Below are 17159 nucleotides of genomic sequence, written 5' to 3'. Positions count from 1 at the left end.
CTGGCTGACTTGCAGGAGCCCCAGTGCAGAGGGCGGTCAGCCCTGATTTCTCTCTCCCTGACTCCACGCGAGGAGCCGTGGGCACCAGGCAGGAAAGGCAGGGGGCACCATGGTTCTGCCCTGTGCGACTCACCCGAGACTGCTGGTATAGGTCTGGCCCAGGACACAGTCGTCAGGGGGTGTCAGGGGGTTAAACCAGAAGTTGGCAAAGCACTTGTTGGCATCAGACTCCGAGGAGGGGGCGCGCTCAAATCCATAGTCACTGGGAGGAGGAAGACATGGCGGTCAGGAGATCGGCAGTGGCAGGGGTGCGAGCCAGCCCAGGGTAGGTGCCCCACACCAAGGACACACACAGGTAGATCCATAGGCCCCGTCCCAGAGGGGAGAAGGGTGAGAAGGGATGCCAAGGGGATTTTGGGACATTACAGCTGAGCACTGAACCCAGCCTGGGCATCCTGGAGGGCTGCCTGGAGGAGGCAAGCGGACTCTCAATGGAAGATCAAGAGATAACCGGGGGAAGGGGGGAAGGGCACTGCAGGTGGGGGCCAGCCCCTTCAGCGCCAGAGCCGCTAGACACAGGTGGGGATGGCAGGACGAGGAAGGGCGAGGATGGCTGGGGAGGGAGCCAGCTTCCAGAACTCAGACATTCTCCTCGTGGTGGGCAAGCACAGGAGTCCTTGAGTGGGGCAGCGGGGCGGGGGGTGGTCAGGGGGCTTCCAGCCAGGTCTCTGGATGGTGGAGGGGGTTGCTGGCTGGTCCCCAGGCTGCCCTCCGTCTTCCTCCGTGTCCACACCCACCTGGGAGCAGGCCGCCCCTGCCGGCTTGGAAAGGACACCCACGGATTCTTGAACGTGGGCCAGACCAGGTGGCTGGGTGATCGGGCCCAGAATAAGGGAGCTGTGCTGGAGCGTGGCTCTCAGCTTCCCCACAGGGGCAGCGGCCGTGGGGTCACTCAGGCAGCACGCCCCCTGCCCCCCCACCCACCCCCAGGGCTAGGGCAGAGTGGGACCCTCACCAGAGGAAGTCCGAGGCCCGGCAGGGGCACACGCGGGCCGTGAGCGCCGCCGTGAAGCTGCGGCCCGTGACGCACCAGGACGCGGGCTTCCTCCTGCGGAAGCTCCTCTGCTGGCCCATGACACAGCGGTCACCCTGCGGGGGACAGGGGTGAGGGGCCGCCCCGCTGCGCTCCCACTGCCGGTCTGGCCTGTTCCTTATTCCCCCGGCCTGGGCGGGCATTGGGGCAGGAAACCAGGGCCCAGGGGCAGGGCTGTGTGTGCCTGACGCTGACCCGGGGCAGCCCGGCCCCTGTCCCACCCCCCAGCACTCGCTGAGTGATGTGTACCTGGCCCTGCTGGGCCCTGAGGGGGTCTCAGGCCCCGGAAGAGAGGCCCCGTGCAATCCTCAGGCCTGAGGGTTTCAGATGGGCCCTGTGAGGCTGGGATGAGCCACGGCCTCCAGGCCTCAAGGGCCACACAGCAGGTGCTCAGCCAACAATCCGAGCAGGACACGCCGGTGTGAACAGGCACCATGGCAGGTACAGCTGTGGGCACCCCCCTGACCCCAGCGATTCTGGGCTCCTCCACTCTGAAATCCTGAGCATCCAACCCGAACTGCAGCGGAAGACCATTTCTGTTCCTCACGTGTCCCCTCCGTGTGAATATTCCTCATTTTGCTGTAGGAAGTTTTGTGTGTCTGAGATTATGGAGTGGGGCCTGTCCCAGACTATTGGTGTTACCCAATGCCATGTTACCTTCCCTCCATCCCACAAATCCAGGACCCCGAGCACAGCTGGCTTCGGGCTGGGTCACGCCCGTGCCCCTGTGCCCCTGGGTGTACCCGCAGACCCTGGCCCAGGCTGCCCAGAAGGGCCAGCAAGCCCAGCAGGAGCACCCGCATTGGGGAGGGCCGGCAGCCTGGCGGGACGGGGTCTGCGGGCAGAGAGGGTGCGCCGCGCGGGGCCGGGCCCACCTGCAGGTCGGTGAGGTCCCAGGAGCCGTAGTCACCCTCGCCGCACCGCCTGGAGAACCAGGGCCGGAAGTCCACCTTGACCAGCTCCCAGTCCGAGCGGAAGCTGATGTGGCCGAAGACGCTGGGGAGGGAAGCAGGGGCAGGAAGCCGCCTTAGTCCAGCCCGCCCCCCAGGCGCCCCCAGTCCCCTGCCGGCCTCCGCCCACACCTGCCCGGTGGGGCCAGCGGCCGCTCCCCCGCCCCCGCTGGGCAGCCCCAGGACGGACCCCGCGCTGGGCCGGGCAGGCTGCAGGCCTTTGGGCATCAGCGTCAAGCGTTCCCACCGCCATCGCCCGTTATCTACGGCTCGTGGATGGCGCTGCCGTGGGCCATCCCAGGTGGGCCCCGCGGACGAGGACGCAGGCACAGTGGGGTCAGGAGCCCGGCCCTCCCTCAGTGGCCAGGCTGGTCCTGGCAGAACTGTTTCGCAGGGTGACTCGTGGTCTGGTGTCTGCGTTCTGTGCTATCTGGCTTCTCCCCGCCTGCGTCCCCGCCTCTGTCGGCCTGTCCATACCGGGAGTGGGGGGCTCGTGCTGCAGAAACCCAGCTCCCTCTGCATAGCTGGGCCACAGAATTCCCCCCCCAGGCAGACTGGACAGTCCATGGAGAGGCAGGGAGTCACCCCCTGCAGGCTCAGAGCGGGCTGGGAGCACTGTGTATGCTGCTTGGTCTAAATCCTCACCACAGCCCACTTTACAGAAAGGAAAACCGAGGCACAGAGAGGCTGAGTAGCTTGCTTAAGGCCACACAGCATGTTTGTGCCACTTCTTTGCCCACAGCCGTCAGGTACTGAGTGCCCATCATGCGACGCCCAGACCCCTCGCTCGCCTAGAAGGCTGCTGCTTAAGGGGTTTCCTCCCAGCACCTCACACTTGGGCTCTAGGAGCCCAGCCTGCACTTCTCTGGTCCTTCTCCAGTTCACCCTATAGGACCCCGGCCATATTACCAGAGGTTGAGTGCCTGGATGGAGGAGGTGATGTACTCACTCTGGCCTTGGTCCCCATTCCAGGCTCACGTATAGGAGCTGGATACTTGGGGAAGTCAGTCATGGCCTAAAGGGCACAAACTCCAATCTAGGAGGGTAGTTGAGAAGGGTCTTGGAATGTTTTCTGGGGGACATGATGGCTGGCATGTCTGAGGCTGATACTGGAAGAGTTTTGGCTCCAAAGAACACCTCGGAGCCAGACAAGCCTGGGCTGACACCTGTTTACTTGTCTGTGACCTTTGGCATGTCCATTCCTCTCTGCACCTCAGTTTCCTTGGCTTTAAAATGGGGACAATGACACTGGCCTTTTGGGACCCACGGTGGCTTAGCGATGGCTTGTGTAGGATGCTTGGTTGTAGGTTTATAGACACACGTGCACACGCACACTCACTGTTACACATACACCCCCCGACACACATGCACGCACATTACCTCCATTGCCCCGAGCACCCCAGAAGCAGACACTGTGGTCTTTATTTCACAGGCGAGACCCTGAGCCTCTACAGGGGCCTCTTCTGGTCCTGGCAGCCGCCCTCTGCCTTGGCCTGGTGCCCCCCCCTGGGGTCCACCTCCTCGTCCGCGGCTCTGAGAGGCCCGATCGCTCTCCACTGGCTCCTGCCTTCCTTCCTGCCTGCCCACAGGCAGCCCTGGTGTCTGAAGACACCCTGTGGTCCTCCTTCCAGCCTGAGCCTCTCACCCAATCGTGTTGAGCTGCCATAATCCATCCTGCTTTTCTGCTGCCTGAGGCTGAGCCAGAACCCCCGTCACCCCAGCCTGGGCCTCTCCTGCTGCTGGTGGACGTGGCCCAGCATGGACCAAATGGCCCACTTCTCCTCCGCCTGGTCCAGCAGCTCTCAGAGGGGCTCCTGACAGAGAGGTCATGGGTGGCCCAGATGGGGGTGGTGACGGTGGTCGTGAAGGTGTCCCGCTGGTCCGCTGTCCCGACTCCCGTGCTGATGGGGACAGTCCCCTCCCTGGGAGTCTCACCACATGGGGACTGTCTTTGCCATGGCATCCCCTTCTCCCAAGCAGAGCCAGCTGGGTTGTTACTTAAATAGGGCATGAGGGTCTTAGCTCATTGAAGGGATGTCCTTAAGGGACATCTTCACTGCAGTATTTCAGCCTGGAGAATTCCATGGACTGTACAGTCCATGGGGTCGCAAAGAGTTGGACAGGACTGAGTGCCTTTCACTCACTCACGCCAGGCCCTCCACAGCCTGAGCCTGTCTCCCGCTCTTCCGGAAGCCGAGTTATGATGGAGGTGACTGCAGCAGTGACTGCTGGCGCGTCCTCTGCCCCTGCCAAACACCCACCCCCCATCCACTCCTCCTCACCACCCCAGGGTGCGTGCTGTTAATATTCCCTCCTTACTGACAAGGACACTGAGGCCAGGGAACCCTCGGGATGGCTCAGCCATCGCCCATGGGGAGCGGGCTCGGTCTCCCAGCTGGTGGCTCTGGGGCTCTGATGCCCGGCCCGGGAAACACGCACTGGCCGGAGTGTGACCACTGCACAAACTCCTGCGCGGGCTGCACAGGCCCCACCAGGGAAGTCTCTGAAAAGAGGCGGGTCCACTTGATCTAACTAATCCCCTCCGTGTCTCTGAAGTCCTGCCTTTTATGAAGCCTAAACGTTCAGCTGATACTTTGAGAAATGGCTGGCATCTGGCTAACTCTGAGTTTTAGGAAGTCAGTGCCTTTAATGTGTGTGTGAAAGTGAAAACGTTAATCGCTCAGTTGTGTCCGAGAGTAGGTACTCATTCCCTTCTCCAGGGGCTCTTCCTGACCCAGGGATCGGACTGGGGTCTCCCACATCACAGGCAGATTCTTTACCATTGGAACCACCTTCTGAAAGTCGGAAAGTGAAAATCACTCCAGTCGTGGCCGACTCTTTGCGACCCCATGGACTACACCGTCCATGGAACTCTCCAGGCCAGAATACTGGAGTGGGTAGCCTTTCCCTTCTCCTGGGCATCTTCCCAACTCAGGGATAGAACCCAGGTTGCCCACATTGCAGGTGGATTCTTTACCAGCTGAGCCACCAGGGAAGCCCAAGAATACTGAAGTGGGCAGCCTAGTCCTCCAGCTGGTCTTCCTGATCCTTCACCATCACCATCACCACCATCATCACCATCACCATCGACAGTATCCCAATCTCAAAGGGCCAAATGGGCAGTGATCCAGGGCTGACCCTTGACTCTCAGTCCCACCCCTCACCAGCCTGGTGATCCTGGGCAGATGACAGATGTCCCTGGTTAGGGAAGAGTGGCCACCTCCCAGTGGCAGAGGGTGAGAGGACGCAGAGGATGGCAGAGACGAGGAGGCAGGTGTGAAGATGGGGATGAGAGTGGGGAGGATGGGCAGGGAGGCGGGGGGCAGTACTGAACCCGCCTACAGCAGCAGGGCCGGGGGTGCCCTCCGCCACGGCCCGCCTGGGGTTCGGCTCTGACCTGCCTGCCCACCTCCCGTGGGCACTCACGTCATGACCAGCGTCTCGTCCCCTGGCTCGCTCAGCAGCCCATCCACAAACACGGAGGTGCTGGTGAAGTTGTGCGTGCTCCAGGTGAGGCCCTCGTCCACGCTGAACCTGCCAAGAGAAGGGGCAGCTGGGGACACAGTCTGCGCCCAGGGCCAGCTGCCTTGTCGGACCCAGCCCTGCCCACGCCCAGGGACCAGAGCTGTCGAGCTGAGGCAGCTGGGCGAACCGGCAGGGGCAGTGACCAGCCCCAGGGCCAGTCTGGTGTCCCCAGCGCGACTGGACCCCTGCCCTCACACTCCTGTAGGAGGTCACGGCAGCCACCTGCCAGCACCAGGCGGCACCCACGTCTGCTCAGGGAGATCCCCTGGTCTGCGGTTATCCAGGTCTTAGAAACATCCAGGTCAGCCCTACCCAGTGCCCAGGCCCAGCCCAGGGTCTGCCGGGTCACCTATGGGAGTACTGCCTCCCAGTGTGGCGTATCAGTGTTGCCAGCTTGCCGTGCAGAAAGATCTTTTTCAGACTAAAGTGATACTGGTTTCCTGACAGCTCCCCGGGCTCTGCCTCCCAAGTCCGCAGTTCATGCCTGCCCTCACGTCCCCACAACAGCCCTTCACACGTCTGAAGCTGATGCCAAACCCACTCTGGCCTGGGCACACGCAGCTGGCTTCCCTGTCTGGCCTCCACCTATCTAACTCAGGTCCATCCCAAAAAGTCACCTCCTCTGGGAAGCCTTCCCTGCTCTCTCAGGAGGAGGGGCGGGTAGGGGCATCCTCACAGCCCCAGGCCTCCCTCTGGCCCACTCGACCATGTTGGGGCATCATTCCCCACCCCTTGTCTCCCCACGCCTGGCAGGGAGCAGCTATCAGCAGCAGGGGTGGGGGTGGTGGTGGTGGTGGGTGGTGAGGGGGCGGGGTGGTGGTAGGCAGGGTGATGGTGGTGGGTGGGGGGTGGACACTGCAGAGCCTGGCACTAACCCCCTTGGCGGGGTCTGGTGCCTTCGTCGTGGGGTCCTGCACAGGGGCCATCCCGAGGAATGCTCCGAGGGGTTCCCAGGTGGAGAGGGCAGGCCCCTGCCACACTCAGCGCTGGGCGCCCAGGGTCTTACTTGAGGATCTTCAGGGGGATGGAGGTGTCCTTGATGGCCACGATCACGCCTCCGTGGTCCAGGTAGAGGATGTGATGCTCCTCCTCGAACACCTGCAGGAGACCGCGGGCGGGGCTCTGAGGGCAGGGGCTGGGGAGCGCCTGGGGGCTTTCAGGGTCGGGGGTCGCTCTCCCAGGGACAGAGCTGCCCACACGCTGGCTGGGGGGCTGCAGCAGAGTCCAGCTCCCTGAGGCAGGGCTGGTCAGAGGGCCCCTGGTGTTCCCAGGCCATCTCCTCCTTCCCCCAACCACCCAGACTCAGTACGTGTGGGACGAATGGCATGAATGGATGCTGATGGCAATTTCTAGACCACTGACCAGACAGCAAAATGCAAATAAACACCGCAAGTGGTTCTGCCTATAGGAAAACCTCAGGCAGCCGAAAGGCCAGCAATGTGAGGATGAGAAAGAAGCTGTAGAATTTAGGAAAGCTTTTAGGGTAAGCATCCACTAGTAAAAGCAAACCTCTGTTTACACTGACTCGGTCCATGTGCCACCTCCTTCAGGAAGCCCTCCCAGATGCCACGCTGGGTGGGTGTGGGGAGTCTCTGGGCCCCCTGTCCCAGGACTTACTGCATGAACTTGTCATTGTCTTCTCCAGCCAGGGAGCTCCTCAAAGGCCCAGTCTGCCTCTGAGTCCTCTCTGTGGCCCAGTACTGGCTCAGCTCACGGCGGGAGGTGCCAGGGCTCAGGAAGTGTGTGTGGGATAGATGAATGAGTGAGTGAGTGAGTGAGTGAATCCCCACCAAGTCCTTCGGGGACAAAGTGTCGAGAGACCTGGATAGGGCTCTCAGAGGAGGAAATACCTCTGGTGGCCAGCAGGACATAGCCCCAGATGTGCTCACAACCCTCACATGTGGTCAGACTCCCCATCTTCACACCCGCCTCCCACAAGGACAAGCAGGGGGCATCTGCCCTGTCTACCCACAGGGAAGACAGGTGCCTCCCAGTCTCCCCATGGGAGCCCCACAGGCGATTCCACCCTCATTAGCTGGGGACTTGGAAATCAGGCGACTCCAACCCCATGCAGCCATGAAATTAAAAGACGCTTGCTCCTTGGAAGGAAAGCTATGCCCAACCTAGACAGCATATTAAAAAGCAGAAACATCACTATGCCAACAGAGGTCCATCTAGTCAAAGCTATGGTTTATCCAGTGGTCATGTATGGATGTGAGATTGAACTGTAAAGAAAGCTGAGCGCCGAAGAATTAATGCTTTTGAACTGTGGTGTTGGAGAAGACTCACTTTGGCCCCGATGTGAAGAGCAGACTCATCGGAAAAGACCCTGATGCTGGGGAAGATTGAAGGCAAGAGGAGGAGGGGATGACAGAGGATGAGACGGTTGGATGGCATCACCGACTTGGTGGACGAGTTTGGGAAAATTCTGGGAGATGGTGAGGGACAGGGAAGCCTGGGATGCTTCAATCCATGGGGGGTCTCAAAGAATCAGATACGACTTAGCAACTGAACAACAAAACACCCACAAGGAACCCGAGGGTCTTTGCACATCCAGTGCTCTGGTCTTCTGCCCCTGGAACAGTCAGCGGCCCCTAGCCCCATTCCCCGTCTTTCCCACTTTCCTGACACCCTGAGCTCTAGACGGTGCTCCTTAAATGTTTTCTATTTCGGGATCATTCCAGGGGAGTCCTGTTTTTAAAATATGCCCCTTTAGCAGCGTATGCGCTGTCATTTATAATTTACATGCCCAGAGTTTTGCGGTAGAGACATCTCATGGCATCCTTGACAAGCCAGCCTGAGCTCTCCAGGTCTTCCTGCCTTTGTCCCACCCTGACCTCTGCCTCCTGCTTGCCCCCCCACCCCAGTAAACTACCCCCCTCTGACACATGGGCTCCCCCTACTCTGTCAGGCACCCGGGCACTCCTGCACCCTCCTGTGCCCCCTACCTCGTACCCACCTCCCATCACTGCAGCTCAGGCCTAAACCAACATTCTCCCACTTAATTCTGACAAGTTCCCAAGTTTGAAGCCTAAGCAAACAGCTTGCCAACAGTGGCCACTGTGAATACCATACAGTCAGTTTCTACAAAATACATCTCTCTGTTTCACCAGGTCTATTAAATCTAATAAGCTGGGGCCGGGGGTGGGGGTGGTTTCCGTAATAAATGGACAGGCAGTGACCTTTAAGAGAGTTTTAGACATATCTCACTAGTTTTAGTGAAACAGAAATATTATAACACAATAAATCTCTTTTGCCCTTTTCAAAATTCCTGGTTTCTTGCATATTATTAACAAAAAACTGCCAGGACTTTAAACCAGGGTGCAGGTGAGCTCTGCACTTTGAGGATTAACGTCTTTGTCCAGAGCAGCAGCTGGGAGGAGTCTGTTAAGTGGGGAGCTCAGAGGTGCAAAAATCGACCTGAAAATAAAGCTTCTTCCATCCTCAGGAAGGGGAGACACCGATGAAAATTTAGTGCAATTTTTTAAGCGCTTAAGGTAGAAATTGCCACTCCATGAAGTTGGCAGACCACGAGGCTTTTTTTTTTTTTTTTTTCAGAAAGAAAGAAACAGCAAGTGCAGAGGGGGTCCGAGCCTCTCCTGGGGCGGAGCGCCTGGGTCTGGCCAGACTGCCCAAGTGTTGGACCATCAGCCACCCTGCTCCGCGGGACGCCCTTCGGACAGCAGCCCCCACCCCTCCAGTCTGAGACTCTGAGTCGCGTGTTGGGGTAGTGCTGATGGGCCCTCGCAGTGTGACCCCCCAGCCCAGGGGCCCATTTCCTGCACAACTGCTGTCTCCTGATTCTTGTCATTTTCCTGTTTCTCTTTTCTCAGGCCGCACTGAACATCAGATCATCACCCCGTGGATGTGCCTGAGGCACCCCGAACCACACTCACCGCCACCCCCCCAACCCTGCTCCTCCCCCATGTCTCCTTTCTCTCCCAAGTCTCTGCCATCCACCCAGCAGCTGCCCCTGCAGGACCCCGGGCCTGGCCTGCGGCCCCCACGTCCTGCTCTCGGGGAGTCTCTATGTGCCTTCCTGCCGGGACAGCGCCTCCACCCCATCCCTGGCGGTTGTTCCGTTTGGGTTGACATTCAGGGTAACCTGACCGTGGGGAGATGCGTCAGACCGCAAATCCTCCAGCAGTCGCTGCTGCAAGAACAGCAGGAGGTGGGGGCCAGCCGGGCCTGGGTCCTCTTTTCCCCGATGGCGACCTAACTTCTAAAGGGAGTGTTGTCCAGCCACTCAGGCCGGGGCAGGAACAGCAGTGTGTCTCAGAGCTCCTCTGGGAGGGAGGGGGCGGGAACAGACACATCTCTGGGGGCCCCAGCATGGTGAGCCCCTCCCTGCCACCTTACCTGCCGCCAGGTGTGGCCGCAGTCCGACGTGATGTACATTTCCTCTTTATATTCCACCAGCTGGGAGCCCAGGTTACCTGGTCCGGAAGAGAAGAGATGGAGCTGCTCTTAGGACCGGCCTCTCTCCCCTGACCGAGGTCTGAGCACAGCCAGGGCCCCGAGCCGGGGCTGGCGGGGGATGGGCCCTGGGTCTACGCCACCAAAGCCACAGTGGGTGTGCCTTCTGCCCTCCTGGGTGCCGACAGGCCTGCCGTCACCACTGCGGGCCCTGGTCTGCATGGTAAAGGGTTAATTTTGTCCAGAGAAAGCTGGCCTCAGGCAGCTCAGGCAGAGCCCAGGTACAGGCAGAGCGTGGGGGCCTCAGGAGACCCATGGCTGAGGAGCGGGGTTCAGGAACAAGAAGCATGGCTGGGGACCACGCGGGCCAGGTGAGCAGCGTGTGGACCCAGCAGCCCGTGACGGGCTTTAAACTGGGGCAGGACACGGCTGGGTTTGCATTTGGAGGTAGCCCCTGGGGGATGGGTAGAGGGGAGGCCAGAGGCCGGTCCGGGCAGCATGGGGCCGTCCAGGCGCGAGCTGGGCAAGCACATAGTAGGTGCTCATTAAGCATCCGTCAAGGGGCCGTTTGGAGGATGGAGAAGTGGGCACCAAGTCAGCTGGGCGGCCAACAGGCTCCTCCTGGGTCCTGGTTCACCTGACCCTATACCAGGCTGGCAGGTGGGTCACCAGCCTCGAAGGGGCCACTCTGCGGGGCTAGGACTTAATCTGGGAGTGCTGCTGAGTGGGGGCAAAGAACCCCTGCTTAGTAACCAAGGTGACTCCGGTTTGAAGACCAGGAGGCTTGGCCGAGTGGACTCCAACAGGAAGAATGTTGGTCGCCTGGAGGACACGGCTCCAGGATGGTCACGGCAGACTTGGAGCTGGGCTGGGTGACCCCAGACAGCCTCCCGGGAAGGGGCTCTGACAGCAGAATTTTCTGACATGTCAGATTTCACAGGCTTCTGTTCTGACCACGTGGTGATGGTGGGGGAGCCGGGGACCTGAGCTTCCTTCCAGGATGAAGGGGACCTGCTTTGAGGACACAGTAGCCCTTCCAGAGTCTTCCTGGAGCCCCAGAGGCCCCTGACCCGGCAACCTGAGCAGCACATGCCCTCTGGCGCCTTATCCACATGGTGCCCTCAGGAGCGCCTCCTCCAGAGCCAAGTGTAGATGTCACTAGACAATCCCACGGGAGAGGGATCATTCTCAGAGACGAGTCAAAGCCAGTTCAAGCAGAGCAGCCAAGGGCTTGCGTGCCTGCCTTTTTTTTTTGAGGTCCAACCAATATCCACACATCCATCCATCCTTCATCAATTTATTATCCATCCATCCATCCTTCATCAATTTATTATCCATCCACCCTTCATCAATTTATTATCCATCCAGCCTTCGTTAATTTATCTTCCATCCATCATCCTTCCATCCCCTTGTCTCTCCTTCATCAGTTCCACCCCTCCCCCCCCCTCCCCCTGCACGTATCCATCAGCATCTGTTGAGTGCCTGCTCTCTCCCCACCCTTGTGCTAAGCTGCAGGGGGTGCCAGCTGAGCAACCACAGCCCTGGCTCCCAGGGACCTCTCTGCCTAGCCAGGGAAGAAGGATGCCCTGCAGCCGGGGCAGGGCCGAGGATGCCTGGGATCCCGGGGAACCGTGAAAGCAGAGGAGGGAAAGGTGACAGACCCACGGAGGAGGGGAATCCAGGAGCGATTCCTGCAGGAAGCGACCTCTGCCCCTTGCCTCGAAAGACGAATGCCACTGGCCAAGCGAAAGGGGCAGGTGTGCCAGGCAGTGGGCTGGGCCTTGGCGACGGCAGCGAGGTGGGAGGGGAGGTTGGTCAGGGGAGGTGGGGCAGAGGGGCAGGTGCTGAGTTGGGTTCCCTTGTACCCGCCCGGCCACGGCAAGGCGCTCAGGAAAAGCTGCTGAGCACAGTCAGTGGGGTGACGGAATGAAGGCAAAAGCTGGGGGTTGGGGGTGGGCAGAGGATGGAAGGAGCGCCCTTTATCTCCACCCCCCGTCCTTCAGACACCAACAGAGATGCCAGGACCCGTGCGTCCAATACTGAAGCCGTGCAGCAAAGGCTGCAGGGTCAGCACAACCTCACAGGCGGATCTGCCGCCCGTGGTTTCGGGGGGAGTGATGTCTCTCTTTTAAGTGACTCGATCTGTTTTCCTTGCTTCGTCTACCAAGGCTGTCAGGCTGCCAGTCACCAAACAGGCACAGGGGCGGGGGGCGGGACATCAGGGCACATTCAGAGGACACGTCCACAGGCCGTCAGAGCGGAAGGCTCTGCAGGAGCTTGGAGGCTGGGGCCCTCACCTTAGGGAGGGGAAACTGAGGCCCAGGGGACGTCCCCGGTGCTGTGTCCCTCCTGGCTGCTCTGGGCTCTCCTTGGGCCTCCTCCCCCAACAGTCCGGCCTCTCTGCCCTGCGTCCATGCTCTCAGGGCCTGGCATACAGTAAGCACTCCCTGAATGCACGTTTCCTTTCTGACCTTCCTTGGCCTGCAGCTCGCAGAGCGGCCAGGACCTCAGGGCCCGAACAGAGCAGAAGATCAACACAAGACCCACCCCCATCTCCTCTTGGCCAAGGAGGAAGGCGGCCTGGACCAGGAGACAGGGCTCCTACTGGGGGCCCCGGGGGCTCTTCCTGGCTCAGAGAGGACGGAGGTGCTCCGAGCTCCCCATCACAGCCCCTCAGGGTTTTCCTGGCCGTGGGACTCCCCCGGAGCTGTGTCCAGGAGGTGTCTGCAGCCTTTGCTCTGGGTGGCCCTGAGGATTCACCCCCCACCCCACCCCGGATGTGAAGCCGGAAGCAGCGTGTGCTGCGTTCGGGGCCCAGGACCTGGCAGGGCAGCTCCAGGAGGCACAGCGCCCGCCCTACAGCAAGAACTCGGGAAGGGCCGAGTCCGAACTGGACCGGTCCCCTCAGTCCAGACCACGCATCTGTGTCTGCTGCCTCCTTAGAAGCTCGTCCCCTTGACGCGGCCCAGCCGGGGGAGAACGTTCCAGCTGGCACCCTGGCCTGTCGCGCTTATTGCTGGGTTCACCCTCTGAGGCTGCTTCTCGACCCTGGTTGTTAGAAGCCAATGTTCCCTTCTTTGCTTCTTAAATTCTCCTTTTCCGACCTCACTGGAGTCACCGCTGTGGGTCTAGCCTCTTGTCCACGGGCCCGGAGGACAGGCTTCCAGCAGAAGGCACCTGGCGTGGAGCTCGGCTCAAAGGCGGTGGTGCCCAGGCACTGTCTAAGTGATAGGGAGAGCTGCGGAAACACGCCTGGCATCCGCCAAACAGAGGTCTTTCTCTCTTTCTGCAGATGAGGGTGCTGAGATTCGGAGGCACCAGTCACGCCCAGAGCCCAGCAGCTGGAATGTGGCAGAAACTGGGCGTATGGCAGCCTCTGCCTGTCCCAGGGTGAGGGGTGAGTGATGGGAGATCCGCGCAGAGGCTCCCTGGAAACAGACAGCCATCACCCCCCGGCTGCCTCAGGCGGCTCAGCCCAGACAGAGACCAGCCCTCATTTGGACCCACTGCTCCTGCCACGTTGCCCAGCCCACAGGGGGCCACCAGTGGGAAGCTGGTCCCTGCTTAGCAGCAGCGGCGGGGCCCGAGGGAGCCCAGCTCAGTCCACCTCCCGTCTCTGGTTCTCTGTTCCCAGCAGACACCCAGAGCTAGATGGAGGATGTAAAAACTTCACACCTCGGTTGGCCCACGTTGTACGGATGGCTCCATCTCCATCTCGGGAAAGCCATGGCGAGGCTAAAAAGCTGCGGAATGGAGTAGAAGTGCAGCATCCTGCCCCTGGTGGGGGGACAGTGAGGAGAGGGAGGGAGGGGCAGAGGGAGGCGGCCACCCACCCCCTGCGCTCCCCCTTCTGTGACTCGCATACGGTGAAGCGAAGCTCCTGCAGATCCTCGCAGCTTCCCTGGGGGCTGGAACGCTTGTCCTGAGCTTTCAAAGTCTTTTGAGTGCTGGGAACATTTGAAACTGTGCCTTTTGCACCTTTGGTCAAGAATTTGAGGTTTCAAGCCATCACGAACGTGCGTGTTAAATACACCGTTGCCTTCGGGTCTAGGGACCTGAGTCCACAAGACCGAGGGTGCCTGACACAGGTGGCCCGAACCCTCTCTGTGTGGGAGCTGGTGCCCCACGAGCGGCATTGAAATCGAGGCTGATGCGCATTTTGTCATCGACACCCACCTGGAAGCAGGTGGACCCCACCCCAGTGGCAGCCACTGACTAAGACCCCTGGGGCACGGATGGGCAGAAGGAGGCCCAGAAGCGGAAAGCTCTTCCTTGCCGTCATCTCTGTCTGGTTGTATCACTTGCCGCCCCCCACTGGAACGCCCCCCTCTCCAGGATAACGTGGGATGCCCACCCTGACCGCCAAGGTCTCTCGCCTTCTGAGGTGCACAGTGCCCGCAGGGGCCTCACCTCCCGGCCTGCCTGTGGGCTCTGATCGGGTCATTCTGAGACGCATCTTCCCTCCTCTGTCTGGAAGGACGGCCCTGCCGCCTCAGCGTGGCCATTCACTCATTCACTGGCTCACTCACTCATTCTTTCACTCTCATTCACTCACTCACTCACTCATTCATTCATTACTCACTCATTCATTCATTACTCATTCATTCCTTCACTCCTTTATTCACTCACTCATTAACTTACGCACTCCTTCACTCACTAACTCACTCACTTATTCATTCTTTACTCACTCATTCATTCCTTTACTCAGTCATTCATTCACTCTCTCATTCACTCACTCACTCATTCATTCACTTATTCATTCACTCACTCATTCACTCACGCGTCACTCACTTATTCATTCACTCATTCATTCCTTCACTCCTTCATTTGCTCACTCATTCACTTATTCATTCACTCACTTTTATTCCTTCACTCATTCACTCACTCACTCATTCACTTACTCATCACTCATTCATTAGCTTACTCACTCATTCCTTCACTCATTCCTTCACTCATTCATTCATTCACTCATCACTCATTCACTAGCTCACTCACTCATTCATTCACTCTCTCACACACAGCCACCAGGCTGGGACACATCTGCTGACTCATTCATTCACTCACTCACTCATTCCTTCATTCATTCACTCACTCACTCATTCACTAGCTCACTCACTCATTCATTCGCTCTCTCGCACACAGCCGCCAGGCTGGGACACATCTGCTGACTCATTCATTCACTCACTCACTCATTCCTTCACTCATTCATTCATTCACTTACTCATCACTCATTCATTAGCTTACTCACTCATTCATTCACTCTCTCACACATTCCTTCACTCATTCATTCACTCACTCACTCATTCATTCACTCACTCATCACTCATTCACTAGCTTACTCACTCATTCCTTCACTCCTTCATTCCTTCACTCATTCATTTACTCACTCATTCATTCACTGTCTCGCACACAGCCTCCAGGCGGGGACACATCTGCTGAAGGGTCAGATGCGTCATCCAGCCCAGGGTCTGGGGTCCAAATTCTCCAGGCTGCAGCTGGTGCTGGAGCAGAAAGAGGGATAGAGCCCCGGGTTCAGGCAGCCATGAGCCCTGGCCTGGGCCTTGGCGGTCCCTGCTCTGTGACGAGGCAGACACACTGTCTCCCTGACTGCCACACGCCCCATCCACGCCTGGGTGTGCACAGCCCCAGCCTGGCCCTTCTGCCCCCAGGACCAGTGGCCGGCTGGTGGGCCTGCCCCAAAGTCTTGCTCTCTGCAGTTTCAAGGGGCACAGCAGTCCTCCCAGGGCAGGGGACTTCCTTTCCCAGAGGAGCCTGGGGTGGGTCTCAAGCTTCAGGAGGACACCTTGCAAGTTGCGAGCAAGTCTTCCATCTCCTCGGGTTCACTACTTCCTCTGCAAAGTGGGGGTGCTGACCTCTCAGGGTCACGGTGGTGATGAGAGGGGCTCAGGGCCTGGCAGGGGAGAAACGGCCACTGTGGCAGCTGTGGGCAGAGCGTCAGGGCTGAGCTGCCGAGAGCTGGTGAGGCTGTCCCTTCTCTGAAGGGTGAAAGGGAAGCCAGACGCCAGCCGCTGCCTGGCAGTGGACTTTTAAAACATGTGATTTTATTTGCAATGATTCTTCTAACTCACATAAACCTTATTTTAGAGTTTTATTTGATCGGCACACATTCAGTGACCCCTGAATAAGTTTCTAGTTTAATGGGGTAGACAGACACAGTCACAACATATGTTTCTTTTTTCCCCTTATGTAAGTTGTATATGTGTCTCTCTCTCCCAACTAGAAACTTCTTTAGGGACCAATAACTATCAACCATGATACAGATTACCCTTCCATCCACTCACCCATCCATCCTTCCATGTATTCACTCACCATTTTGTTTTCCATCCTTTCATTGGGCCATCGGACTATTATTCTTTCAACTATTCGAGTGTGCTCTGACCCATCCTGCCACCCATCCACCCTTCCCTCCTTCCATTCATGCATCCATCTGTTCCTCCACTGGTCATCCACCCATCTATCCATCCTTCCATACATCTGTCCATCCATCCATCCATTCTTCCCTTCATCTATATCCATTCACCTATATCCATCCTTCTATCCATCTGTCCATCCACCCTTCCCTTCATCCATCCATCCATTCTTCCATTGGTCATCCATCCACCCTTCATCCATCCATCCATCCCTCCATTCATTTAGTGAACACCTATCATGTGCCCACTCTGGACCATGCAGACATCCCTCAGGGGGAGGTGCCAAGAAACCTGGGCTTCCTGGGGATGCTGTGGTGCTGTCCCAGTGGACACACCGTGGCCCCAGGCCTGTGGCCATCAGGTTCCACCCCGAGCCTGGAGCTTCCCGTGGGCGGTGTGGCTCCCGTGGTCTGGCCACGAAGGCGGCCTCCTACCTGCACCCATGACCAGGCCGGGGGCGCTGTCCCTGGTGTGCACGGTGCCCGACACGTAGGGGTTGTCTGCCCAGCGCAGGTGCAGGTGCAGGTGGCAGTCCGGCTGCAAGGGGGAGAGGGAGTCTCGGTCAGCGCTGGGGAGGGAGCGGCGACCCGAGAGAAGGCAGGGCCCAGGCGGACGCAGCCCCGTGGGTTCTGGGCGGGAAGGCAGGGCCAGGGTGTTTTAGACGAGTGGGAGGAAGGTGGGAGGAGGTTTGGAGGCTGACCCCTGGGTGAAGGTCATCAGGTTGGGCCCAAGAGGGCTTCTCCA

General features: G+C 59.1%; 1 protein-coding gene across 1 annotated transcript in view; it reads right to left on the bottom strand.

Annotated features, from left to right (window-relative positions):
- SORCS2 (sortilin related VPS10 domain containing receptor 2) overlaps positions 1-17159 on the bottom strand; it is a 491862-nt gene that overhangs the window by 25276 nt on the left and 449427 nt on the right. The window contains exons 11-17 of the mRNA XM_052641644.1: positions 16850-16952; positions 9928-10004; positions 6575-6666; positions 5470-5577; positions 1969-2089; positions 1016-1149; positions 134-262 (exon numbers count right to left, since the gene is read on the bottom strand). Coding sequence (XP_052497604.1) covers positions 134-262; positions 1016-1149; positions 1969-2089; positions 5470-5577; positions 6575-6666; positions 9928-10004; positions 16850-16952 — 764 coding nt within the window. The remainder of the gene's footprint in view (positions 1-133; positions 263-1015; positions 1150-1968; positions 2090-5469; positions 5578-6574; positions 6667-9927; positions 10005-16849; positions 16953-17159) is intronic.

Source organism: Budorcas taxicolor, chromosome 6 (genome assembly GCF_023091745.1).
Source record: "Budorcas taxicolor isolate Tak-1 chromosome 6, Takin1.1, whole genome shotgun sequence".
In the NCBI taxonomy this organism is placed as follows: Eukaryota; Metazoa; Chordata; class Mammalia; order Artiodactyla; family Bovidae; genus Budorcas; species Budorcas taxicolor.
This window is presented reverse-complemented; position numbering and strand designations above follow the sequence as displayed.